Genomic DNA, 26,969 nt, shown 5'->3' with positions numbered 1-26,969 from the left:
ATGGCGGGGCGGCGGTGCGCAGGCGGCGCGGCCGCCTTGGCCGAGGCGCCGGGCTGCGGCGTAGCGGCGGAGCCGGCCCGGGAGCTCTTCGAGGCCTGCAGGAACGGGGACGTGGAGCGGGTCAAGCGGCTGGTGCGGCCCGAGAACGTGAACAGCCGGGACACGGCGGGCAGGAAGTCCAGCCCGCTGCACTTCGCCGCAGGTACGGGCCGCCGCTGCCGCCTCTGTGGGGAAGGGGGAGCCGGGGAGGGGTGGCCTCGCCGGACGGCAGGCCCGCTGCCGGGCCGCGCACCCCCGCCTCCCGCTCGGCGCCGGGCCTGGGCCGGGCCGCGGGGGAGCGCTGGGTGCGGGGTTCCCCGCGGGCTCCGCCGCAGGGGGCGGGGGTGGGAGCGCCGGCCCGGCCCCGTGTGCGTCCGGCGGCCGGCCCCGGGCTGCGGCCCTCCGGCCCCCGGGCTGCGGCCATCCCCGGGCGCGACGCCCGCTCTGGCGCGGCCGATGGGCTGTCACCCCCGCGGTGGTGGCTCCCGAGTGCTGCGGATGGCGTCGTGTTTCTTCTTTTTTTGTTTTTTAAATTTAAAAAAAAAAAAATAAACCTCAGCTGGCATTTAGGACATCTGGACTGAGGCGTAGACTGCTTATGTGGTGCCTGAGCTCTGACCGGTGACACCCAGGTGCTCTTTCCGTTGATTTCAGCAGGCCTGCTCGTTTTCGGAATGTCACCCATGAAGTATATCTGCCAAATAACACCGTTTCTAAGATTTTCGCATTCTTATCTTTAACAAATAGACTTTGTTAATTCGGGACTTACATATGCAACCAACTGACATCACAGCACAACTGCTCTGGCTGGCAATAGGCCAGAAGGTTCTATCCCACCTTTTCAGACAAAGGCCTGACTGTGACTGTTGTTTCTCTGTTGTTTGTTTTGATTTGACTACAACATTAGATGTGGGACCCCAGGCCTGGCAGGATGCAGAAGGCAGCAGCTTCTTGTTGGCTAAAAAACACGGATAGTAATAAAAATGTTTGTTTCTTCACTGAGTTGCTTTGGAAGAGGTTTCTATTTAAAGTGTCCTTTCCTCACATTCAGTGGACTGAACAGGTCCAGGTTCTGGAAGGCCTCTCAGGACAGCTGCATTTTACAGTTTTAAGAAACTTGATCAACAAGGGAGCCCAGGAGACTCTGTTTCCTGTCAGAGGAAAACAATTTTGCAGCTATCGTTTTATGTGCAGCAGTCCTGCCTGTTCACTGAAAAACTCTGGATTTCCAGACACCTGAGTATGTATTACAGCATTTTGCAGAAGTGAGGGGAGTTGGGCTTTTTTGTTTGTTTGTTTGTTCATTTGTTTTCTTTTTGTGCCTAAGGAGTTCCTCATGGAATATAGTGATCTAGGTTATATTTCTGGACAGCAGTGATCTGTCTAGACTTTAAAAAATGGAACTTCTACTCCTGATCTACAGAAAGACTTTTCTTTCAGACGTGCATAGTAATAAGTTCAGGTAGTAGTTAGACTTCAAATGTTAAACAAGTCAGTGTGTAAATGGGAGAGGCTGTAGTTGTGTTTGTGTCTACTTCAGACTGGGTACAGAGAAATGAATTGTTCCTCTCACAAGGAGATGCCAAAAGTTTCTGGTTAACATGTGATATTAAACACTTGTGTAATTTCTTGATTTAACACTCTTCCACTGCTTCAGGTAGAGCTCTGCTTCTGTCAGCCCACCTGCAATAGACTTGGTGTGAAAGATGGACACAAATAATTCCTGGATTTTGGGGTTATTGGTTTGGGTTTGCTTTTTCCCCATTATTCATGGTTGGAGTAACACTCGCTCCTTTTGTCTTCTGTCTCTAAAGGAGTTACATTCCAGGAAGTAAAAGCAAAAGGCTACTGTACTCTTGCTTTGTTTAGCCTAGGTGTGTGTCCTGAGACAATACAGAACTTCTCTGACTAGTTTCAATTGGTTTCAAGAGCTGTTTTATGGGAGAGGTGGAGCCGAATTCTCAAGATAGGTTTTGTATTGCCCTTCTTGCCTTTTTCAGTGGCATTCTGGGGTCTGAACTTGGGTTCCATCTTTTAAGTCTTTTTCCAGTTCTTACCTAGCAATTTAAAGAAATAAAACAAACTCCTCTTTTTCCGTGTGTCATTTTTTTAAAGGTGAATTTTAAAATATATTTTAAAACATACTGCAAGCTCTCCCTGGTCATGTGTCGTTATTAGGAGTAATACATACTAGGATCCTGGTGAAGGTTGCTCTTTGGATTCTGTAGTACACGATTGTGTGTGTGGTAGAGACGTTGTACTGAAGCTAAGTCAAGAGCTCAGCACCCTTCTCAACATAATATTCTCAGTCCGCTCTCACCATGAGCTGCACATACTTCCTCAAGTCAGGCCTTTTCATCACAGTGTGCGGCAAACTCAAAGTTTCACAAGGTTTCAGGGAGTTGGCGGGAACCAAAATGCCCTTCCTGTGGACTGAAATCCATCAAAAAAATGTTCAGGAAAACGAGAGAGGAGGGAGAAGGCATCACCCAGGGTTTGGCAGTCTCTGTACACGTACATCCTTTAGAAAATGAGGAAATGTTTCCTCTTTCCATATACGGTGCCCTCTTGTACAGATGCTTCCACCAGGAAGTCAGGAATCCCCGCTGGGCACTCAGGGCTGGAGAGAAGTTATAAAAATTGGTGTGATGCAAATGAGCCCATCTCAACATTGAAATAGGTGCAGGTACTTTATGGGTGTTGCTGAACCTGAGGTGTTTTCTGAGTGGATGCAGGCTTTGTGCAGAGAGAAGCTGTGGGTTGCTCATGAGCTGGATCTGGTTGTAGCTGTGTACTAAATAGAGAGCGTCCGGGTGGATTCTTTCCGCCTGTGATGAGGTTTACTACAGCAGATTTTCAGCTACAGTATTGATTCCTGCTAAGGCTGGCGCTTTACATTCAAAACCACGGCTATACATCAAACCTTTGAGGGACAGGAATGCCTGCCGTGATGTTTAACTGCCTGGCGTGTAACTTCCGGGCAGAGAACTTGGTCAGAGGCTTTTCTAACGTAACGTCTGGAAAACACTTTTTGGGACTGAAAGAAGATACCAAGCAGTCTGTCATCAAATAACAACGTTGCTGATGTGCTTGCAGGACTCTGGCACTTGTGAAAAGTCTCATCTGAGTAGATCCTTGAAGAATATAACAAATTTCCAGTACATGTTCAAAGTAGAAACAGAATTTTTTTAAATTTGGAGGGGATAAGAAAAATTCAGGAGGACACATCTAAGAAAAATAACAGTATTTATAGTGTCTACTGATGAAGGCAAAATTTATTTTTATAATAATCAGAAATCTGCAGGGAATGTAGTTCCTTACCAGACTTTTGAGAGGAGAGGAGGAAAGATAGAATAAAGGCTTTGCTGAATATGTTTCCTGGCCTCTCTCTCTTTGGCACTGTATGTGTATACAGTATACACTGTATACACTGTGGCACTGTATGCTTGTATACAAGATCTCTCGGCAAGTAGGATCCAGAAATTGCTTAATAATGGCAAAGTTTGGGGTTTTGATCTCTGAATAGCGAAGGTGAAAGTGGTTCTTGCTCCAGGATTTAAGTTGCGGTCAGTCTGGGAGAAGGATTTACTGAATAATCAGGTTTAGTGAAGAACACACGAGGAAATAGTTGAGTTGCAACTAAACTAGAACTAAACCGGTCAGTCGTGAGTAAAATGCTGACACTTCTCACGTGCCTCTGTGACTGTTGTGGAAAGCTCTGTGGTTATCGGGAACGGACATCATTTCTAGGTTGTGGTGGCAGGGACTTACACCTGCCTACAGTTACATTCCATGGATTAAATTTGCCATGGTCTGAGTATCACTGATGTTGGCAACTGTGTGATGATTCAATCTGAGGGAAAAGCTGGAGACTTCATCCCCACCTGCTCCTCCATCTCCGAGTTTGCAGCTCAGCTATTTAAAGTGAGGAAGGCCAGGTTCTGCATACATGGGTTATCTCCCAGAAGGTACTTGGCACAAGGCTGCTAAACACCAAAATATGTCTCTTACCTGCCCTAATAATCCCTGAGACCCAGAGAGACCTTCGTGAAGCTTCAGAGAGGTTTCTGTAGGCAGATCTGGAGCATAACCAGACAGACATAATGGCTACAGGCAGAAGTCCCAAGTCATTCTGGCCTCTTGTGAAAGTATTAGAGACAACATGTATACGGTTTGATGTCCTGGTTTATTTGCTGTTACATAAACGTGCAGGATACAGCTGAAATAAAACAACCGTAGCTATAGAATTAGCTTATAAGAACAATTACCTTATTTATGATATGTTTCTAACCCCAGATGTACGAGTGGGCATAATTTTTTGCTGTCTACTAACTTCAGTGATAGGTTTATAAAAAAGTGCCTCAGAATGTATAAGAACATTTTTGAAGGAAATTTTAATAACCATTTTAGGCATCACTGAAAATAGACATTTTGAATATCTTTAAATTATGGCTGTTCATACTCTAATAGTAAATTTCTTCAATAGAGAATGGTCTCAGATAAACTTCTTATGTCCCTAAGGGTTTTCTCAAGTGATCATTTCAAAGATGCAATCTGTGTGCACGTTGTGTTAATTATTCCTTAGAAAGCAAATAGCCATGCTTCTAATTTTAACCTGAGAGCAGTGCTGCTTCCTTTTTTTTTTTTTGAAAAGCAACGTGTTTCCATAAAATACTTTTTATGTTACACGAGACTTTTTTAAAAGAGTAGAATATGAATTGTATGTGCATTGGCTTGTAGCCAGTCTCATCTGTTGGTCCATCCACAAACTGGCCATGGGTTGGCTGAGTATCATGCAAAATATTGTTTGGTTTAATAGCCATATAAAATGACAAAAAAAAAGGTTTTGTTATCAGTGTTTTGTTCTTTTTGTTCTGTTTTCAAGAAGCTGTTGACTCATGGGAGCACTATTAAGATATTCATTGTTCCAGTAATCTTGAATATTTTTTTCTACTGATCTTAATCTAATTTTTAGGGGTTTAAAAAATAGCCTTGGTATGTAAATGCTCCCTTTATCTCTTGCAGGTTTTGGTCGGAAGGATGTAGTTGAATATTTACTTCAAAGCGGTGCCAATGTCCACGCGCGAGATGATGGGGGCCTTATTCCTCTTCACAACGCTTGCTCCTTTGGCCATGCTGAAGTTGTCAATCTTCTCTTGCGACATGGTGCAGACCCTAACGCTCGGGATAATTGGAATTACACTCCCCTTCATGAAGCTGCCATCAAGGGCAAGACAGATGTCTGCATTGGTAATTGTCTCCCTCTCTTCTGTGACTAACACGCTACTTTTCACTGTGAAAAATCGAGAACCTTTTAAAGACCATTTTTAGTCTCTGAAGCTATGGCTGGTATAAGGCTTAAAATTAAAAATCTTTCATAAACTTAAATTCATATGCCAGTTTTATAAGGAACAAGTTTATAGGTCTACTTTTGTTAATTGCCGAGTTCACATTGCCATCATGGGGAAGGAGCTTTAGAGTGGTGTGATGGAGCTAGAGTCTCATCTGCTTCAGCCTGGACTCTTGTGCTGCTTTCTGCTGCTGCTTGCACTGCGGTGGTGTTAATGGTGGATCCATTCTGCCTCTGTGTGTGGCAGCTGTCTTAAATTCCTTAAGGACAAGAGCTAAATTTCAATTGTATTGACTACTTGTTTTGCCTACACAGTTCTTAGGAGTTAGGAAGAGGTAGAAAATCAGATATGTAGTCAAGAAACTAATTTTTTGATCGTGGGGTTACTCTCAATTACTTTATTACTAAGGGCCACATCTGGCCAGATTTATATATAATACTGCGGTTTCAGCCCCAATATGAGTGCAAGATGCATGGCCTGTGTAGTTTAGGGCAGTCACTTGTGGATGTGAGGCAGCACACTCTGGAGCCCATGGGAAGTAGCTCCTGATGTTTGTGGTGTGTCAGTCAGTCCTCCAACTGAGATTGCCTCCTGCCAGTCTGTAATGGTTCCATTTCTGTCCTGCTTTTTCCTCATAAAATGTGTCTAGGCGTGTTTCGCTCGTTAAACTGCTCAGAGGTGACATTAAGGAATTCTGACATGAAAAATTGGAGAGGGGAAGTGAGGATCAGTAACTGGCTGTTTCTTTTGTTGCTTGAGGCTTCCAGTAATGATAGGTCTCAGGAGCCTTGGCTTGTTGATTGTTTTCTCATGGCCAACTTTGGCATTTTGCAGTGCTGCTGCAGCACGGTGCCGAGCCAACCATCCGCAACACCGACGGGAGAACAGCCCTGGATTTGGCAGACCCCTCTGCAAAGGCAGTGCTGACTGGTGAGTGACAATCTTTAAATTACGTTATGACTAGCAACAGCAGAATGAATGTAAGACAGCATTTTGGGGTTTGTCTTTCTGGTATTACTTTAACTTCTCTCTGTTTTATAATTCTAAATAGAAAATCCCATATGGCCTTCATCTCAGTCCTGGCATGTGTTCTGGGGAAATAGTTTATTGTGCTAGGTCGGTAATGGCATGTCAGATTTTTAGCACTTACGTGCTCTAAAATTTTGGAAGAGGAGGATAAGCTGTGAACTTCACATATATAGATTTCTATTTAACAATTAAAGAAACTCTGTTTTATCTTCTAGGTGAATACAAGAAAGATGAACTCTTAGAAAGTGCCAGGTATGCATGTTTGGAAGTTATTTGGAATTTAGTTATATTTTCAGAATTGTATGTAATGAATATATGTATTGGCTTTTGAGCTGGCATTCCACCTAGGTGCTAGGCTTTGGCTGTTATCTGTGAATAAAACTACAAAAATAGTTATATAAATGTATTTTTACTTTCCCTTTAATGCTGACAATACAGAAGTGAATTATTTCAGAACAGATTGACTAAACGTTATAGCAAGGGAAAATATAAAAACATAATAAGACTTTACAAACTGGAATAAAAATATTTCTCCCCATTTCGTATCTTGTTTTTCAGGAGCGGAAATGAAGAAAAGATGATGTCTCTTCTTACACCGTTAAATGTTAACTGTCACGCAAGTGATGGCAGAAAGGTATTTTTGTTTCTGATTCAGAATGAGTTCACACTTACATGTTTCACTGTTATTGTTTGACCAGATTTTAAGAATGTTAAACATGGAATCTATCTATTTTCTTCAATATATGTGGGAAAATAAGATTGTACCTCTCAAGGAACCAGCTAATTTTTGGGTTGGTTTTTAGCCTTAAAAGGACTATGTAGGTATTTCCATCTAGGAGCAGGAAACAAAACACCTTTTCAGTTGGAACTACCACTTGACCTTTGTATCTGCAGGGAGAGAGAAGGGAGGCTTTGTCACGGATTCTCCTCACTACTGTCACAGAGACACACAGGCCCCTTAATGTCCTGGGCAAGGCATTGCTGCTGCTTCAGGAGCTATAAGCAGTGCTAGAGAACTGCATGGAAAATGTTCAAAATTTCCATTCTAAAACATCCTGATAGTCTTCTGCCCCTCGCCACCTGAAAGCTCAGATTATTGAGTATCAATTTTTGGTGTGCTCATTCTCACTAAGTACTTGCTTGAGTGGCTTTGCTAGAGAAGGCCGTAGAGCAGTTACCAGAGAGCTCTGTGGAGGGTGAGAATTTTCAGGAGAGAAGTTTTTTTCCCCACACCTCAGTAACTTACCGCCCTCAAAGATGTGGGTAACAGTCTCTGTTGATAATTTCTAAGCTTCATCTATTGATTGGCAGGGAGATCTCTTTATAATTGAGCAGTTGTTGTTTCTAATTGCCATCTGATTTCCCCTTTCACAAGAGATGTAGTTTGTCCCAGCAAAGTATTTATCGTGGTAGGCTAAAAGACAAAAATGGACTGCAGGGCTCAAAAAGCCTTTAAAAGGGCCTTTATGACTGCGAGAGTAGAGAGTAAACGATGAACTTAGTTAGCAAATGTCTGATTCAAGCACTCTGGGTTTTTTTTAATGTTGCAAGTATTTTAAAGACTTCAGTAATTAGTACTGTTAACAAGTTTTGAAAAAAATAAATACAAAATCAACCTTTTATATTACTGATTACTTCTGTGTTCTGTCATTGCAGTCAACTCCTTTGCACTTAGCAGCTGGGTATAACCGTGTCAAAATAGTGCAGCTCTTACTGCAGCACGGGGCTGACGTACATGCTAAAGATAAAGGGTAGGTTCATTTTTCCTTTGTTCAGAATAAACAGAATTTGGTTATAATTGCAGTGAAGTAAAGAAGAGTAATACTGTTTTAACCATGAAGAATTTCTAACTTGAGACCATTATGCCATCTTTAACCTTTCTGTTACAACAAAAATGCAGTTTCCAGGCTTAAGATTTGTGATTCAGTAGAATCCAAATTGAGCTGAGCGTAGAACATGTTGCCTTTTAGGTATCACTAACCAAATTATTATCTCTTATTTAATAAAATACATTCATACACCACTGTGAAGTCAGCAAATATTGAGAAATTATTGAATCAATCTTAATTTTTCTGCTTCTAAGTTTCTGCACTTCAATTTTTATCACATTCTTTGCAAAAAGATTTGTTTCCCAGAGTTTTTATTTGGACTACATTTTCAAGCATTTGTTTGTCGTGTTAGGAAACATAGTGAAATATTGCTGTATTCTTGTGAAGGAGATCATTACTGTCACTCCTGAAAATCCCCTGCAGGTAGTTCTTCCTTCTGTGGGTTCTGAGTCCGAGGGGAACCTTTTCATGTGCAGTAAGACAGTGCAATTAATTTTGCGTCTTCTGATTATTTTAAACGTTTATTGTTCTGAAAAATGCTGACAGGGTTTTCTGTGTTCTTCTCCACCTTCTTATTTCCCCTCAACTTCATTTGAACACCTCTGATACTCTTTTTGTGAAATGCTGAAGGTGGCACATAGTGCTCTATAGGTGCATTTGGAATTGAGGTATGTCTACTAAGAAAGTCGCCCTCCCTCTTTCTCTCCTGTACAGAGATTTGGTGCCACTTCACAACGCCTGTTCCTATGGTCACTATGAAGTAACAGAGCTTCTAGTAAAGGTTGGTCTTTGAAGAGATTAAATTGCATGTTATTAAATAAGAACAGAGTATAACAGACTAATGCAAGTTGCATTTTTATTTTGTATTTAGATTTACAAAACTTGCAGAATGGTAGATTGCTTCTGCTCTACATGTTAGTTAGTGATTATTAAGCTGGAGCTACAGAATCTTCTGCTGCAAGGAAGCTTTTTCCTTATAAATGCGCTTTCTGTTTTTAACTTTCTCTGCTCCTAAGTTGAATGTTTTTGTACCACCAAGTACTTCTTATCTCAACCTTCCCATCCTCACCCCCAAAAAAACCCCAAACCTGAGAAATACTGAGTTTGACAATAGAACAATATTTCAGAAGACAGAGTATTAAGAGGTTTTTGAAAAGAATACTGGTAAAGATCTTAAATGTTTTAAAATTAAACAGTAATTGGTCTTTTGAGGGAATGAACTTAGAGCATATATTGTAGTAAGTATAAATAGTGAAGATTTTGTGTTTGGTTTTGTTTGGTTTTTTTTTTTACTGCAGAGGCCTGTTGCAAAATGAATCTTTACACTTGTGGTACTAGACAAAAAAAAATCCCCTCTTGCCTAGACACAGCTGCGTGCCTTACCTGTTACGCTAGAGTCATATTCCCTGTTGGATTTCTGCTCCAGGGAGTTGGGAATTACTTTTTGCAAAGCACTGCAGCTGTAACAGGAGCAGTGGGAAAGAGCACGTCCTGTCAGACGTGCTTACAGAACTCCAGGTGCATATAGCATGTTACTGGAGAAGAATTACGCAGATATTAATCATCCAAAAGTATTACTTGCAGAACCTTTTACTTAAATGTTTTGAATTGAAGCCAACTTTTGAGTGCCTGTCTCCTTCTAGATATCTTCGGATTCATCTCTTGGTGGGTAGTCACAGAACATGTATTTATCTTAGTGCGACTGCTCACTCTAAACTTTTTCTAGAGCAACAAGAAACAGGAGCTTGTTCAAAGGTGATTTGGAGTATGTGAGTTAGGCTCTTTCTCCAGTGTGACCTGTAGCAGAGCTACTGTCCTTTTCAAGATGCTGGAGAAAGCCTGAAGAGACCAGCCTGCCTTGGGCTTTTTTGAACATACCTGTGAGACACTAGAGGATTAAAAACTGAAATGTGCTGAAATGTTGTGTTATACTGAAAAGGAATGTCTTGGATACAGTTTGCAGACAAGCATTGATTTTTATTTTAGCAGTCTACTGCATTGTAGCTAATGACAGAAGTCTTTCTATTGATCTGGTTTTAATGCATCTTTTCTGCCCCTTTGCCTTTGAAGCACGGCGCGTGTGTGAACGCAATGGATCTGTGGCAGTTCACCCCTCTGCACGAAGCAGCCTCTAAGAACAGGGTGGAAGTATGTTCTCTTCTGTTAAGTTACGGTGCTGACCCTACACTCTTGAACTGTCACAACAAAAGCACCATTGATTTGGCTCCAACACCCCAATTAAAAGAGCGATTAGCATGTGAGTATCCAGCAAGATCAGTTCTACAGTTACAGATTGTGGTGTGTCCTTAGGTTCCCTGGACAGTGACTCGCCAGAAAGCAGATGTGGAAAATGCTTACACTTTCAAGCAATTGTGCAATGTTGGACGGTACATTTCACTGTTTATAAATTTAGATTGCTAGTTTTTTTGAACATAGGCATTTAAAGTAATTTTATTGTCGGTTTTATAGTTGTGGTTGTGATGGGTTTTGTAGCTTTTCTTCCCTGAATACATGCTTTCACTCATGACCTTGCCAGTACGCTTTCATTTTCCATACTTGCTCCTGTCACTGCATCAAGACTGCTGAAATATACATTTTTATTCCACTGTGTTTTGTTTGAAGAAAAGAAAAAACATAACTGTTTAGAATGCTGAGTTTGTTTGAGTATGCAGCTTGGTATTTTACACCAACAATGCTGAAAGAAATTGATGAAAGGCGCTGATTTTTGTCCAGCAAACTTAACGAGTTGAAAAGAATGCCCTCAAATTCTGTCCTTCCATGGCCAAACAATAATTTTGTGGGACATGTACAGAAATTACCAGTAAATACTACATTAGGCTTCATGTTAGCATCTAGACGTGGTTTTCCAAAGGCAGGTCAGAAATAGAGATTTATATGTGCTTGAATTGGTATATGTGGGAAGAGCGGAACCTAGAAGAGTGGCGAGTGACATGGATGTTGTTCAGCCTGTTCGGGTGGCTCTGCCTTCCCTTCAGAAATTAAGCATGTCCCTGTAGTGTTTTGACTTAGCTAACAAGTGCTGTCGAGTGATGGAAAAATTTTCCCTTTGAGTTGTAAATGTCTGCTCTGTGGTCTGTTGAATAAAATGAATATTTTTATCTAACTGAAACAATGCTCTTGATCCTTCTCGAGTTAAGGGGCGTACGTGTTTATTTCTTTTTAAAGATGAATTCAAAGGTCACTCACTGCTGCAGGCTGCAAGAGAATCAGATGTGGCTCGTATAAAGAAACATCTTTCTTTGGAGACAGTGAACTTCAAGCATCCTCAAACACACGAGACAGCATTGGTAATATCTCAGGATTTATTAATTATTTTTCATATATTGTGGCTGATTTAAATATACTAGGTAATAGTTTAGAGCTAAAAATTTTAGTGTCAAACAGTGTAATTCAGACCAACCTGGAATATCAAGTGCCTAATTAAGCAAATACCATTGATTAATATTTTGTTCTTAAGGTGAATGTTAAGACTAATCTAAATTGCCTGTTTAATTTAGGCTGTCTAAATGACTGATTTTCTGTAGAATGCTTTGGTTTTAAGCAACAGTAAGCTAGCTGTGTATGTTAGCTTGGTTTGTAAAGCTCGGAGGTTTCCAGCAATTATTGGAGAGGGAGCTCTGAAAATACCAGAATAAATCCAAAAGCCTGTGTGGAATCTCCCAAATTAATAAGGGCTTCTACGTGATTTTGGGTTTTTTTTTTCTTGACTTTGCACACAAGCAGCTCCTGACTGCCAGCTGATGAGCGAGCAGTGAAACCTCTGTACTGCTATAGCTAGCTAGTTGTTAATGCTGCACTTCTTACTGTTCTCAGCACTGTGCTGCTGCGTCTCCGTATCCTAAGAGAAAACAAGTGTGTGAATTGCTGCTCAGGAAAGGAGCCAACATCAATGAAAAAACAAAAGAGTGAGTGGTTACAAATGAATACTCCTAAGTGCTTGTTTAAAAGAGTTCGTAAAATAAATTTTTGAATTATTCTTTCTCTTTTCTTTTTAAAGCTTCTTGACTCCTCTGCATGTGGCATCAGAAAAGGCTCATAATGACGTTGTTGAAGTGGTTGTGAAACACGAAGCTAAGGTAGGAGTTACTATTCATACTTTTTTTTTTTTTGGCCCTGCTATGTAGGTTTTCATACCATGAGAATGGACAGCTGAGCAGACAGACTTTTCTAAAATAGTTCATTTTGGAAGGTTTATACACTTAAGACATAGGCCATCAGTCAAGCCCATACATTGAGGCATCATCGTTGTTTTGGTCCAGTTTTATAAGAAATGTGGATGTAGTTCTTACTAATAACTGAAAGCTTGTGGAGTGTCTTATTCGGTGCTTCATCGTCCAGCAGGAAATGCTTAAGGAAAAAAGAAAGTAGGGGATATATAGGAACAAGAAGAAGCCAGACTGAACTCTATAGCAGGTAGATGCTGTCATGTGTGCAGTAAAAATGACAGTGAAGGTAAAATGTGAAACCACAACACAGTGTTTAGTTCAAATTTCCACAAAAGGAGAAAGTGGAAAGGAGATACTGTCTGTAATGCTCGAATCCTCCAAAACTAGGAGTAGAATATCTCTCTCATGCCAATTTGATTACGGCCTGACTGCTGTGAATTTTCCAAAGCGATGCTCAAAACCTGAGGAACAGGAGGGAATCCAAGTAACTTTGGGGTGCAGAGTTTTAAATTGTTAAATACACCTTGACTGAAACACATAGAAAGTCCTCACTCTGAAAAATGGCAATAAGCCAGCGCAGGTAGAAGCTGTTCTGCGTGCTGGCACTGGGGATTTGTGCCGACTTCTGGATGTGGTAGAATTGCTGTAATTGTTTGCTTACGCTGGGTTAGTCATGTGCCTCTAAACGGGGGCTGTTCTTCCTCAGTGAATGTAGTTACAACTTTATCATCTGCTTTTGTTTAAATTTTATCTTTTGAAATGTCATGACCTTCAGAAATGCGCTGAATATGTTCTTTTAATTAAAGGAAGAAGAATCCTTGTGAAACTCTCCTGGTCAGCAGTGAAAATGGCTTTAATATTAAGCTTTGATGGTGATGTTTCTTGTCTGTGTCGTTTTTAGGTTAATGCGTTAGACAATCTGGGCCAGACCTCTCTCCACAGAGCAGCACACTGTGGGCACCTCCAGACCTGCAGGCTGCTGTTGAGTTCTGGGTGCGATCCCTCCATTGTGTCTCTGCAGGGCTTTACAGCCCTACAGATGGGGACGGAGAGTGTGCAACAGCTACTGCAAGGTACGATTGATTCATTCAGCATCCACTGTTGAAGTAACGTGGTGCTTCATTTTACTTGTTTCAAGTGCTGTCAAGAAATAATAGTGATCACAGTTCCAAAAAATAGACTTTCTGCAAAAGACGGTGCCGAATACTGGGTTGTGCAGTTCTTACTCCATCACCACACACACAGCGAGGGTCCCTGCTCTGGGTGTAGTTAACGATCTCATTTACTCTCTGGTATTCAGCTGTACATCTGAGCTGTCAGGGGTGCTCAGGTATTTAGTGGTACAGCTGCCTGGAATAGTTTTGGAAAAATCTTGATGTAGGGGAGTTGGGGATCTTGTAAGTAGAAAAATGAGTTTCAAAAGCAAAAAAATAACTGCTTTGCACTTTGCAACTGTGAGCAGAGGCAACAGGGTACATGGGTTTTAAAGTTTGGATACTCCACACGTAGGTAAGCTGCTTGATACAGTCTAATTCTGAAACTGAAATTAGAATCTTTAGTCGGTTCCACAGTACTTCAGAATGGATAGGAAGCGTGGTGCTAAAGGCAACTTAGCAAACACTGTTGGAGCTAGTAGCGACACTGGTAGAGAGTAAGAAAAGACAAAACTTGTCTATAATTGGTTAACTTTTTTTTAAAGGGAAATCCTTGAAATGCTCAAATGATTTACTGTCTTAACAAATTCCTTCAACTGCATACACTTACTTACCTGTCACGCAACCTCGCTTCTTTTGCAGAAGGGATCCCATTGGGTAATTCTGATGCAGATCGACAGTTGCTGGAGGCTGCAAAGGCTGGAGATGTGGATACTGTAAAAGTAAGCTTAAACCTGTCCTAAAAATAAGAGAGAATCATATCCCAAACAATTATTTTTCAAAGCAAGCAATCAAACAGCCCTTCACTGACTGCGTTAGAGTTGTGAGCCCTGGCCTAAAACCTTTGCACAAATCTTACAGTTGACAAAATGTAATGTTCACCACCTCCAAAAGTTTGTCTTGTATAAAAAGCATAAATAAGAAGTCACAGGGTAGATTTGGGAGGAGGGAATATTTAATTAATGTTTTTCTTGGGACGCAATCTGTGTAAAGCAAGGTTTTACGTAGAAATAAATGACTAAAAGAGACTTTCTTTTTAATGAAAACAATTTTTCAAAATTAGATGTCTGTAACAACATTTTATGACTAAATGAAAAGTGTGCCAACACTATGTACAGTGATGTTTGTTTTGTTTGGGGTATTTCACAGAAACTATGTACAGTTCAAAGTGTGAACTGCAGAGATATTGAAGGACGTCAGTCGACACCACTTCATTTTGCAGCAGGATACAATAGGGTGTCCGTTGTCGAGTATCTCCTTCAGCACGGAGCTGATGTGCATGCAAAAGACAAGGGGTAAATACTCAAATGTCTATTTTCTTGGCAATTGTAATTGCTGATATATGTCACCTCTTGACTGCTGCTAGCTAGCCAGCATCCCATCTTTCTTTAGACATTCAATTCTTTTTTATTTCCATGGAAAGTTCTGCTAGATTGAAGACGTTCAGAATATCCACAAGTATTTTGTGGTACTTGAGACTAGAGTGTCAAGAATTTCTCTGGCCCTGTGTTTGTACTTCCCTTCAGTCTCTTCAGTGCCACTGGTTGCAGTTTTAGCACTCTGGCAGTAGATATTCCTACTGTATTAGACTATTGGGGACATCTAAAATGAAATGCTATGGTTTGGTTATTGACGGTGCATTGCATTTTAAGCTTATATCACTTTGTGAGAAAAGACCCAATTTTTAAAGAGGATTTGGGTTTTTTTTGCTTGTATCCAGAGGACTGGTCCCTTTACATAACGCCTGCTCGTACGGTCACTACGAAGTCGCAGAGCTGCTGGTTAAACACGGTGCGGTTGTCAACGTAGCTGATTTGTGGAAATTCACTCCCCTGCACGAAGCCGCAGCAAAAGGAAAATATGAGATTTGCAAACTCCTGTTGCAGGTATTCCACGTGCTGGAGAGAGGGGGCTGCTTCTTTTCCTTTCTTCTTCAGTCTGAAATGGGATTGGGCTACTTTGAGAAATTGATTGGTGTTCTGTGGTTTCTAAATCTTTGTCCTTAACTATGTTTCCAGTAAAAGCGGTACTATTAGCAACTCTCTTGTCCTTTCTCACGCAGTAAATGGATGCGAACGTGGGTCAGAATAGTTGCTCAATAAGGCGTAAGATGCCTAAGGCGCAATGCGTTTATTCTACTTAAATACTTCCCACTTGTTTTGATGTGCACAGCATGGAGCTGACCCTACGAAGAAAAACCGGGATGGAAATACTCCTCTAGACCTGGTTAAAGATGGTGATACTGATATTCAAGACTTACTGAGAGGAGATGCAGCTCTTCTAGATGCTGCGAAAAAAGGCTGTTTGGCCCGAGTGAAAAAGCTGTGTTCACCTGACAACGTCAACTGCCGGGACACGCAGGGACGGCATTCAACACCACTGCATTTAGCAGGTCAGTGTTATAATTAAGCGGATTGATCAGTGTTACTAGTTACTTTACTGTGCCTGAACTTTCTGTGTCTAAGCAAGTTTAAAGTGTGGCCTCAAGCTAAGAGATTCCATATTTTCTCTTTAAAAAAAAAAAGTATTTTATGCATATTAATCTTATGTTTCTCTTCTAAACTGTTGAATGACTTTAGTTTTCTGTTCTCTCTAGCCAAAGAGGATATTTTATTGCTTAGTGACAGATGTTTTAAAACAAAATACTCTTAAATAGGGTGAAGCTGTCTTCACTAATAGATAAATACACTGTCTTCATGGGGAATGACATCTTAACTTTCAAGTAATTTAAATGAATTATTACTTCTCTACAGTTTGTTGAGGTTTTTTTTTTTTTTTTTAATGTGTTCTATTTATTCTGTCCTTTTGCCACCTTCCAGCTGGTTACAACAATCTGGAGGTTGCAGAGTACCTGTTGCAGCATGGAGCGGATGTGAATGCCCAGGATAAAGGAGGTTTGATTCCTTTGCATAATGCAGCATCCTATGGGGTAAATATCTCAAACTTTCTAAGGCTTTTTTTTTTTTAAAAAAAAAAAAGTTATACATTTAATTGACAGCATTGTGAGTCAATATTCTCTAGAAAGCTTTTGCTGTTCAGTTGTAATCTTATTTGTAAAACGCACACAAAAATTTGGATCATGGTCAGCTCATTGTATAGGTGAAGACTCTCTTGAATTTGTGAAGTCATGGTTGGAGTTCACAGAATTTGAGTTTTCTGAACATGAGTACTTAGAAAGCCAGCAGCCTGAAAGGTGTGCCGTAAAATGCATTTCCTTACCTCTTCCAGTCCAATTGTACCACCAAGATCTCGTTTTCATTTAGTTGGCTGGTATTGAGACAGTAATTGTTTTTGTCGGCTTCCTGGATCTTTGTGCTTGGATCAAGTCTTTAATCAAAACAGTTGGAGTACTTTCCAAACTGGGAGTTCAAATTCAGGCTTTTTTTCCTTCAGATTCCCCTGGATGTGGGATTCTGTTGCAGCCTGTCCTTTTTTAGCAAGAGGAAAAAATCTTAACTTTTTACTGTTACATTACAGGTGAGGAAAAAAACACCTTGTTTTAATAAATCTTTTTAATCATCATTAGAAAGTAACTATTCTAAGAAAATTCAGAATGGGGATTGCAGAGAAGTGGCAGTAATAGTGGTGAGTTAGTTTAATACACTGTGGTACCTTGGAATTTCACAGGTGTGTTTCTTTTCCAGCACGTTGATGTAGCAGCTTTACTTATAAAGTATAACGCCTGTGTGAATGCTACGGACAAATGGGCTTTCACTCCCCTGCACGAAGCAGCCCAGAAAGGACGGACGCAGCTTTGTGCCTTGTTACTGGCACACGGGGCTGATCCCACTCTGAAAAACCAGGAAGGACAGACGCCACTGGACCTGGTCACTGTAAGTGGTGGGGCCGCTCTTGGGAAATCTGTACTCACCCGCTCCTTGCGGCAGCACATTTAGGAACTATCCTTTAAAAAAACCCATAGTAATACAGCAACTTCTGCCAAATTTAAAATCCTGTGGTTTCTCTGGTGTTTATATGTGCCTGGTAAGGAAAGTCAGTAGAGCCTTTATAAACTTTATTTTCTTGCTCAAGATTTCTTATTTCAGGATAGAATGGGGCGGGGGGGGGACGCTAACAAAAGGAATTCATGTTTATAGTTTGATGCTTTTAATTTGGTACTTGTAGTTTGACTAATACAAAATTTGTGGCAATAAATGTAAGCAAACTTTGTAGCAATGTAAATTTAGGGAACTATCCAGCTGTTAAGTTTTTGCGTGGGTTTTTTTTTTTAAGTATTATAATACAGGTCAAAGCTACACGCAGAGTTAACCGTTTTGTTTCATAAATTCTAGTTGCCAGTAGAAACTTGTGTTCATTTTCCTAAAAAAATGAATGCTGTTTAACTGTCCCTAAAGTTTGTTAGAAATATTGAAATCTTTTTATCTTATTGCCATTTTTATTTATAAACATTTTACAGTTTAATGTATGCTGTTGGCACAAAAGGCCACTTGTGAACTGCATTGTAAAATGCATATTTTTCCGATACACTTTCATTTATTTTGCAGTACACTTAAGAAGTCTGCAATAATGATAATGCATTCCAGGGAAAAAAATAAAGCATCATGTGAAAGTGTTCCTCTGTTTTAATAACTTGTTTTCTGCTCTTTAGGCAGATGATGTCAGCGCGTTACTGACAGCAGCGATGCCTCCTTCCGCCTTGCCCACTTGCTACAAACCTCAGGTTATAAGCGTGTCTCAGAGCACGGGTTCTACCAGTGACTCCTTGGCTTCCGTTCCCCCCAGTCCCTCCAGTCTCTCTGCAGCCAGCAGCCTCGACAACTTGTCTGGGAGTTTTTCTGAACTTCCTTCTGTGGTTGGTCCAAACAGCGCAGAGGGAGCTGCTGTTCTGGAGAAAAAAGAAGGTGAGGCTTTCTCAGGTAGGCATGAATCACATTTTCTACCATATGGCAAAAAGAATACAGAAGCATAGTTTCCCACACATGCACACAGTTACTGTGACACGTGCAGTGTCCCTGTTCCTTACGATGTCATTAATGAGGAACAGAAGTCTAGAAGTCTTTTAGTGTACGATTTTAGTGCTTTCCCCTTACAGAGTCTTTAAAATGTTCCTTTTTTGCTGTATGGAACCAAAATGGTGAATTGTGTTTTTAAAAAAAGTCAAACAAAGTTTGGCTCCATACCGAGCAGTATTTTACTACAAACTTTATCTAGTTTCTAAGAGGCTATTCTTAGATCAGTTATCATGTAAAGGTTACTTCTGTAACGTTTTAGTTCTCTCATTATTTCCCGGTTGAACGTGTGTTTGTGGCAGCTCATTAGTTGCTTAGCTCGTGGAGCATAAAGGCTGCTCTTGGGAGGGGTAGGAATCTTAAGAGTACCAGGGTGGATCAAGGAATAGTGGCCGCTGGTTAGTGATACAGATATTTATTCCCCGTCTTCAGAAGACCAGGAATTTCTGTCTCTCTCATTATTGCCACAAACAGTGGGAGATGTGTATACTTTAATTTACAATGCATATATGAACGTTCATTTTGAGTTTCTCTTCTTACCCAGTTTCAGGTGTAGATTTTAGCATAAATCAGTTTGTGCGGAACCTCGGCCTTGAACATCTCATTGATATATTTGAGAGAGAACAGGTAAGTAGCTGTATTTATCTCCAGATACTCAGCTAGAAAGCAATAATAATACTGACTGTTTAGAATAACCTTATGAGACAGACAGAATGAGTGAATGTTAAAAGGAGTAGAATGGAAGAAAGGAGCGTAATTGGATTTTTAATTGATATATACTATAAATACATATTAAAATATACATATATATTAAAAACCAGGGGCAGTAATGTCTGTATCAGTTTGAGAGCGTAGGCATGTTTCCTTTCGGTAGTAAAGATGGTGGAGTAAATAAAAGTAGTCATTGTTGATTAGTAATTTCTGCGTTTGTTTCTGTTGGCTTGAATACATCTAAAAAATTGTATTTCTCAATCAGAAACATGATCATTGAAAGAAATACAAGTTACATGGTTGCAGTTTGTAGCATATTTATTGAAAGACTGAAGTTTGGAGAAAACAGTTGAGTAAAAGTAAAGTACAAGAATAATACACTAAAGTCTCCTTGTTCTTTTCACACTTGCTTTTTATCTCCACTATTGTGAGGTGCATTTTCACTGTCGTTGGCAGCTCTCGTACTCTGTTCATGCTGGTCTGCAAAATAATGGTGTTGCTTTCGTTATAGATAACATTGGATGTACTTGTTGAAATGGGACACAAAGAATTGAAGGAAATTGGAATTAATGCTTACGGCCATAGGCATAAAATCATTAAAGGAGTTGAAAGACTCATTTCTGGACAGCAAGGTATATTCTGGTGTCAAATTAGTATGTAACCCTGCCGCTATAGAATCCGTTTTTATCAATGCTTTAGATTATTCCAGGTTGTATCACATTAAAAAGAATTGGTAATAAAACTTGTCCTAGAAAACAGCACTACAAACAATAAGAATGTTTCTGACTTGAAACAAGTGCTTGTTTGTGCTGTGAATTACTGTGAATCTTGCCCTTCAATTCTCGAAATACGTTATAAACCAAGGTGCTGAAAAAGTTTGTTCAAAATAAATGAAATGATTGGAGGAATCTGCAAAAATGTATGTGGCTGGTAGAAGGCAATTAAAGTCAGTGGTAATCTCTGCCTTCCTTAGCAGCTACCGCTTCGTCCTGTAAACTGAGGTTTGAGAAAATGGTGCCTTTAAAAAGAAGAATGTTAGTGGTTCTCATTCTGAGCCAGCAGTCTTAAAGCAGTGTCTGAAACCATTGCTATGTTTGGTTGTATTCACAGGACTCAACCCGTACCTGACCCTAAATACTTCTGGCAGCGGAACTATTCTCATAGACCTTTCCACTGAAGATAAGGAATTTCAATCAGTGGAAGAGGAGGTACACGCCTTTCTTTGTAGCTCTCAGTATTGTTGGTCTTAGTGAAGTAGATAAAGTAATATTGCCAGATTTTAACAGTGCAACAAACATCTCTAAGCCTAAGAAAAACTTGGATAAGGATGCTTCAGGTTTCTAACTTTGACTGTACCACTTATAATCTGTGCTTATGATGTCCGTAAGTTTTTTCTTACTTAATGTTATTACTGCTCGTAGTATTTTTAAGGCCTCTACTATATAGAAAAGGTCTTTGATATAACATATAAATTCTATAATAGTGATGGCCTGTCTGTTATACACGGCTTTAAGTCACTTCTTTCCAAAGTGTCATGATCACATAGAGCAAAACTCCAAAGAAACAGTATTCTAAATAGATTAGTGATGATCTTTTTCAATTTGAAAACTAGACCGTGGACTATTACAGATAAGTTTTTTTAGAAAAAATAAAAATCATTGAACCTGTTCTTGTGCATCCACAAAATCTGATATTACTTAACATACAGTCATTGCCTAAAAATTTCTTGTATAATTTTTTTTTTAATTTTTTTTGAGACAGAACTAGTTCTTTTGGTTATTTGACTGTGGGAAAGATACGTGTTTTGAATGTGTTCTGAAACAAACTGATCCTCCTTAAAATTGTCAATCTTCAGATGCAGAGTACTGTCCGAGAGCACAGAGACGGAGGACATGCTGGCGGAGTCTTCAATAGATACAACATCTTAAAGGTGGCTTTTGCGTTTTTATGGTCAATGGTTACACCTGAAAGAGTTTGGGCTGAAAATAAAATGTCCATAAAACGTTCTACATTGGTTTGAGTTCCATAGATGTGCTGTTCTGAGAGGTGCACAGGAAGATTGTCTTCCAGGGAGATTCAAAGAGTAAGACTGTATGGAAAAACTGGTTATTCGTTAATATTCAATAACAAATTTTATGAGAAATTTACCTAGAAAGACCTCACAGAAAACTGCAGAATGTTTGAAGAAAAAGACAGAAGGTTTTATAGGAAACAAAGGAAGGTTTCTGTTGAGGGAATGGAGGGGAAGAACAGCAAGAAGTGAAAGCAAAACTCTTGAAGCCTGGAAGAAAGGGGACCTGTTTGGGCTTGATTTAACACCAAAGCAGCGTAGAACACCAGGCAGAAAATCCTGCTTTAAATCGTTTAGTGGAATCTTGGTTTCCCTTCTGTATTTTTTTTCCCCCCTGAAGAAACGGTCATTTTCATTAAAATGCTAGAGATTTTGATTTTCAAGTGAATGAATTTATAATTAAACATATAGTTATGATTTACTGAAGCTACACTTCAACAATCAACTTCTGCAGGATAAGTTAGAGAATTAGTGTTCCATTGAGTTCTAAGGAGAGTGTTCTCTTTAGGCGGCAGGGGAAGCGTACCATGGGGTAGCTGCTGTAGGTTAAACATCTGTTACCTAAAGCAAACAAGTTTGCAGTTTCAGGGCAGAACTTACATTTTGACTGTTTCAGATTCAGAAAGTGTGCAACAAAAAACTGTGGGAAAGATACACTCACAGGAGGAAAGAGGTCTCTGAAGAGAATCATAACCATGCCAACGAAAGAATGCTGTTTCACGGTGAGATACTGAAATGCACCTTATGAACTAGTTTTACCACCAACACTCTTTATTGGAGGGTTCCTACTGGTTCAAACAAAGTAAATGTTCTCAATGGAAATAGGTTCTAGGTTTTGCATGAGTGTTATGTGAACAAGTGTTTGTATATGTCACAGTGAGGGTGCATAACATGCTGCTGAAATGTGCATCTCTGTGTCTCTCCCTGGAGGAGACTTCAAAGTTCAAAGTGAAACAGCAATTAGGAGTGGAGATGAAGGGGTGTGCCACCTCCTTCCTTAGGTTATTAATTCTGTGCTATCGGCTGTACCACCAAAATGAGCAAGTGTCAGACTTTACTCTGCTATGGGTTGTTTGGGCTGGGATTTTTTGTTTTCTTGTTTTTATGATTTGATAAGTTCTCATTCGTCATTCCAGATAGCTTATAATTAGTAAATTTAAACCCAATTGAAAGCTCTTCTGTGCACAAATACGTAGTTTGTGCTGACAAGGAAATTAAGCAAGTTCACGATACATCCTTACAATGAAAGCTTCGTAGCTCCCAACATACCGCATTACTATTGGAAGAAGCAATAGCACCATAATTAACTGCTTGCCCAAACCTGTAGATACCTAAATCCGGTCTTGTGGCTGTGGTCTGTGCCCCTGCAAGAGGAAACAGCCTCTTAATTGAATGACCTGTCATTAAAGGAAAGTCTTTTAAATTAGTTAGATAATAACAAAATTATTCCTGGAATAAAGCAATTTAATGCCTTATGAGTGTTGTTTTTTGTTTTTTTTTAAGTCTTTATTAAAATCTCTTTTAAGCATTAACAAATGTCTTTTAACCATGTATGCTGCTTGCAGAAAATGACAAGCAACTGCCATAGTCTTTTCTTGTTCTCATCTGGAATGTTGTTCTGCTTCATACATGGTTGTACTTCCTTTCTCGTAGGCTCCCCGTTCGTGAATGCAATCATTCACAAGGGCTTTGACGAGAGACATGCCTACATAGGCGGCATGTTTGGAGCTGGCATTTATTTTGCTGAAAATTCTTCAAAAAGCAATCAATACGTGTATGGAATTGGAGGTGGCACTGGATGTCCAATTCACAAAGATAGATCTTGTTATGTTTGCCACAGGTAAGTCATTCAAAAGAATCTGATTTTGCCTTTGTATATTGTGTTCTAGACCATCAAGTCAGCAGAGTCCCTCTCTGAAAAAAGATTTGCTTAGTAACCAAAGCTGCTCAGCACTCGCTGTACGCTGGGCCTAATAAAGACTTTCAGAAAACTTTGATATTTAAGTCTTAAAGAATCTTTAACTATCTTCAGTGCATTTAACCAAACCTTTGCCCTTAACTTACTATAAAATCAGACTTGGGTAACTAGAGAGTGAAGAGGATCTTTGAATTGCTTGCGTGAAAGGTGTAGCAACAGGAGGGTTTAGTCCATTGTCTGTGACAGAGAAAGGAGAATATCAGTGATATTCAGGTGCGGGGTTTCTTTGAGATGGATGGACTTTGTACCAGTCACTGCTGCTTCACACCCTCAAATACAGATGCGGATTTGTGGACTCTCTACCCTTAATTGAGTTCTTAAATCCATTTTTCTGCCAAAGGCCTGTTATGTCTTACTGCCACCATCAGTTCAGAACAGAGGTACTCTTACTGCATGGAGTTAATTGTGGTAGTGGCCATCGTTTCAATCAGGAGGATATCCTGTGGTTTGCATTGGTGTCACGGGGATAAGGTGGTTCTGGCAGTTTCCTTCCTTGAGTCTCTGCCCCTTTTCATGTTTCTTACTCTTTTCTGGCACTCCCAAAATAAAGAGAATAGTCTAGAGTTATAGAGGATGTCAAGAGTCTTTTCATGCTTTCTAAAGGTTTGAATAAGAACATTTTTTTAATTTGTCTTCTGTGAAGAATTAGAAAAGCAGAAGTTCTGGCTGAGCAAAATGATACGTAACATTGATCTACAGAATTGCTGATTCCATTGGAATCACAGTAGTACATATGTAAAGAAATAAGTGCCCTTGTTCTGTCTTTTTACAATGAAAACAAACAGAACATACTGACAGATGCTAGTGTAAGGTATTTCATGTTGACCTAGAGCTTGTTCTTGGCCTTGGTGTTGATGTGGCTGTTGGATACAAATCTAGTGTTGGAACACAAGTGGATTACGTTGTCAGTGTCTGAGTGATGGTGGGGACCCTCCCAAAACTTAAAAAAACAAATGAAAAAACCCCTACATGGTAGTGACAGACTTTGAGTACATTAAGCATGCTCTTCCCAGTAATTAAGGTAAACATTTTTCAGTGTTATTACCAACTGTTTCCTCAGGCTAAAGAGCTTTTCCAAAGGGAGCATAATGTTTCAAATCCCAAAGATAGTCTTTGTGGCGTTCTACACCGGTATTTTGTGTTCACAGCCCTTTTTCTCTTTTAACCCAGGCAGTTGCTGTTTTGCCGCGTGACCCTGGGCAAGTCCTTCCTGCAGTTCAGTGCCATGAAAATGGCTCATTCTCCCCCGGGACATCACTCTGTTACTGGGCGCCCCAGTGTAAATGGGCTGGCACTGGCAGAATATGTCATTTACAGAGGGGAGCAGGTAAGCACCTTCTCGGTTTGGCTTTTCAGAGGGCTTTTTTTAAGGGCATGTAGTGTGTTGGGGTTTTTATTTTCTTACTTTCAAGGTGCTGGGGCTTGCTTTTGTCTTAAAGCAAACTCCGGCTGTGGTTGCATGTGAAAGGACCCACGTTCCATGAATGCTCCAGGCATTTTACCTTGGACATTTTGCCCTTTTGTCTTTGGCATGTTTTCCCTTCTCTAGCAAACCTTCTGAATTGATCCAGAAAATGAAATCCTAATAAAGAATGTGTGTGTCGCTCTTCCAGGCTTATCCAGAATACTTGATCACGTACCAGATTATGAAACCTGAAGCCACCACTGAAGCTTAAGACAAATGACATGTGGGAAACCATCAGACGTGGGATGTGAAGATGCCGATGGCTCCCATCCTGTTAATTACAACGAGGTGTTGCAAAACTCTCATCCACAGGTGGTGTGGTAGCAAATGTGAACAAAATATACCATTTTTGACTTGATAAAGCTTTAATAATGTACAGTATGTTTTTCTAAAATTTCAGAAATGTCCTCTTTTTCAGCACTTTAACAGATACCATTCCAGGCGTAAACTGGGGTTTGGCTGTACTAAATTATAAACAAAAATTAACTTGAAACAATGGTTTTATACAATACTGCATTGAAATTTAGCAGAAATCGTAACGCTCTATACAGGAACTCATTTTACTAATATCGTGTTCTTTAAAACACTGCGTTTACACTGAAAACGTTTTCATTTGTAAAACTGTAAATAAGAGCTTTTGTACTAGCCTGGTATTTATTTACATTGCTTTGTAATATAAGTGTTTTAGAACTGCAACCTTGTACAAAACGGTTTTTCCCAGATGTCGGTTTGTTCATCTGTGTTTTCTCATGCACGATAGATTTGAAAAGCCAATTTTTTTTCAGGGTTTATTACTTATTTGTGAGGGAGACAGCAAATTTTATCTGAGGATGTTTAGAAATATCCAATTTTAGGTTGAATACACAATTTCTTTTTCTGTATATTTATGAAATATACATTCCTGAGAATGATGGGATATGGAAATAGAGTGTTCCAGCTGAATACTAAAGTGTTTTCCCACCTACTTCCTAGAGTTGCATTTTATTTCTGTAAAATGTCTTCTGGAGTTTTTTATTTAACTGTAGGTATAGTTAACCTGTAGCCTCACTTCAAGGCTAGTAGACCTTGCAAGTTACAGTTTTAGTAAATTATTTTCTTTGAATGTAGTTGGAAAATTAACCTCAAGGAGGTCTTTCTTGAGTTCCTCTTGCTTACATTTAAGCCAGGAAGTTAAATAGTTTATTCCTAATATGAGGGCAAACAGCTTGGCCTTTTTTGTATGCTTATTTTGGTAAATTAATATACCTGTTGGTGCCCTCAAAAAAAAAAAAACCTATATGTAAATACAGATTATAGTTCACTTGGGGTTAAGGTGGTTAGGAGTGTATTTTAGTTGTTTTATATTTCCACGTCCAGGCCGCTGTCCCAGTTTGTTTGCAGGGCATGTTATCATACCATGGGTTTAAATGTCGTGACTGGTCAAGATAATGAAAGCGTCTTGCTGATGTGGTGGTTCTGTGCTCGGTGTGAAATGTATTGAACCTCTCCCCGTTACGTGGGGAACCTGAGTAATGAGACTGCGTAACTCGTGCGGACAGTAATACTGGCAATGAATAAAAAAGGCTTTGATTCGTAGGTCCTTTCTCCCAGCATGTTGCCTGTTCCTTCGGTAGAGTAATGCTGGAATCGGTGTTCATGCAAAACCTGCTAAGTATGTTTAAAACCTTTTTGTTATTGCTGAAATGCTTCATTCTCTATGAATGGTCACTTAATGTCTTGTAAAATAGTGTGGTATGATAGCATTTTAAGTGGTACCACAACGTTGGTTTTGTCTGTTTGGGGATTTTTTAAGCTCTTTTTTTTGCATGACAGACCTTGCACTCTGAAGACGGAAGCTGTAATGATTCGATAATACTGACTATTGAGGTGAACCTTTAATCTCTTGTGCAATTAGTTCTGCTTTACTCATCTTGAAGTGTCTTTACATGTACTGTATGACATTCCATATCCATTTAACACTAAATAAATTTAATTCACTGGTTTTTTGGTAGCATGGGAGTAATTGCAGATGTAGTATGTCAGCCCGTTGTTTTAAATGTGAGCATGCACAATACTATAACAAACTACATCGTTAGAGGGGAAATTAATTGCATTAAATAGAAAAGCTTTTCATGTGGATGACAGACTGTAAATTCTGTGGAAACCTGTAGTTTGGTACACACCTAGCAGCTTAGCTACCGGTGAA

General features: G+C 39.9%; 1 protein-coding gene across 1 annotated transcript; it reads left to right on the top strand.

The window, feature by feature from the left end:
* On the top strand, positions 1-26,765 carry TNKS2 (tankyrase 2). Its single transcript, XM_074154516.1, has 27 exons — positions 1-202; positions 5,065-5,289; positions 6,225-6,320; positions 6,635-6,671; positions 6,978-7,053; positions 8,076-8,170; positions 8,963-9,029; positions 10,319-10,505; positions 11,435-11,556; positions 12,083-12,174; positions 12,267-12,345; positions 13,337-13,508; positions 14,232-14,311; positions 14,739-14,884; positions 15,310-15,475; positions 15,762-15,981; positions 16,409-16,518; positions 17,234-17,422; positions 18,199-18,451; positions 19,104-19,186; positions 19,782-19,902; positions 20,381-20,478; positions 21,126-21,200; positions 21,958-22,063; positions 22,995-23,181; positions 24,490-24,646; positions 24,933-26,765. Exons 1-27 carry the CDS (start codon positions 1-3, stop codon positions 24,993-24,995), a joined length of 3,504 nt encoding a protein of 1,167 aa, XP_074010617.1. The 3' UTR covers positions 24,996-26,765.
* The last annotated feature ends 204 nt before the right edge of the window (positions 26,766-26,969 follow it).

The sequence above is a fragment of the Numenius arquata genome, chromosome 10 (genome assembly GCF_964106895.1).
Source record: "Numenius arquata chromosome 10, bNumArq3.hap1.1, whole genome shotgun sequence".
Lineage (NCBI taxonomy): Eukaryota > Metazoa > Chordata > Aves > Charadriiformes > Scolopacidae > Numenius > Numenius arquata.
This window is presented reverse-complemented; position numbering and strand designations above follow the sequence as displayed.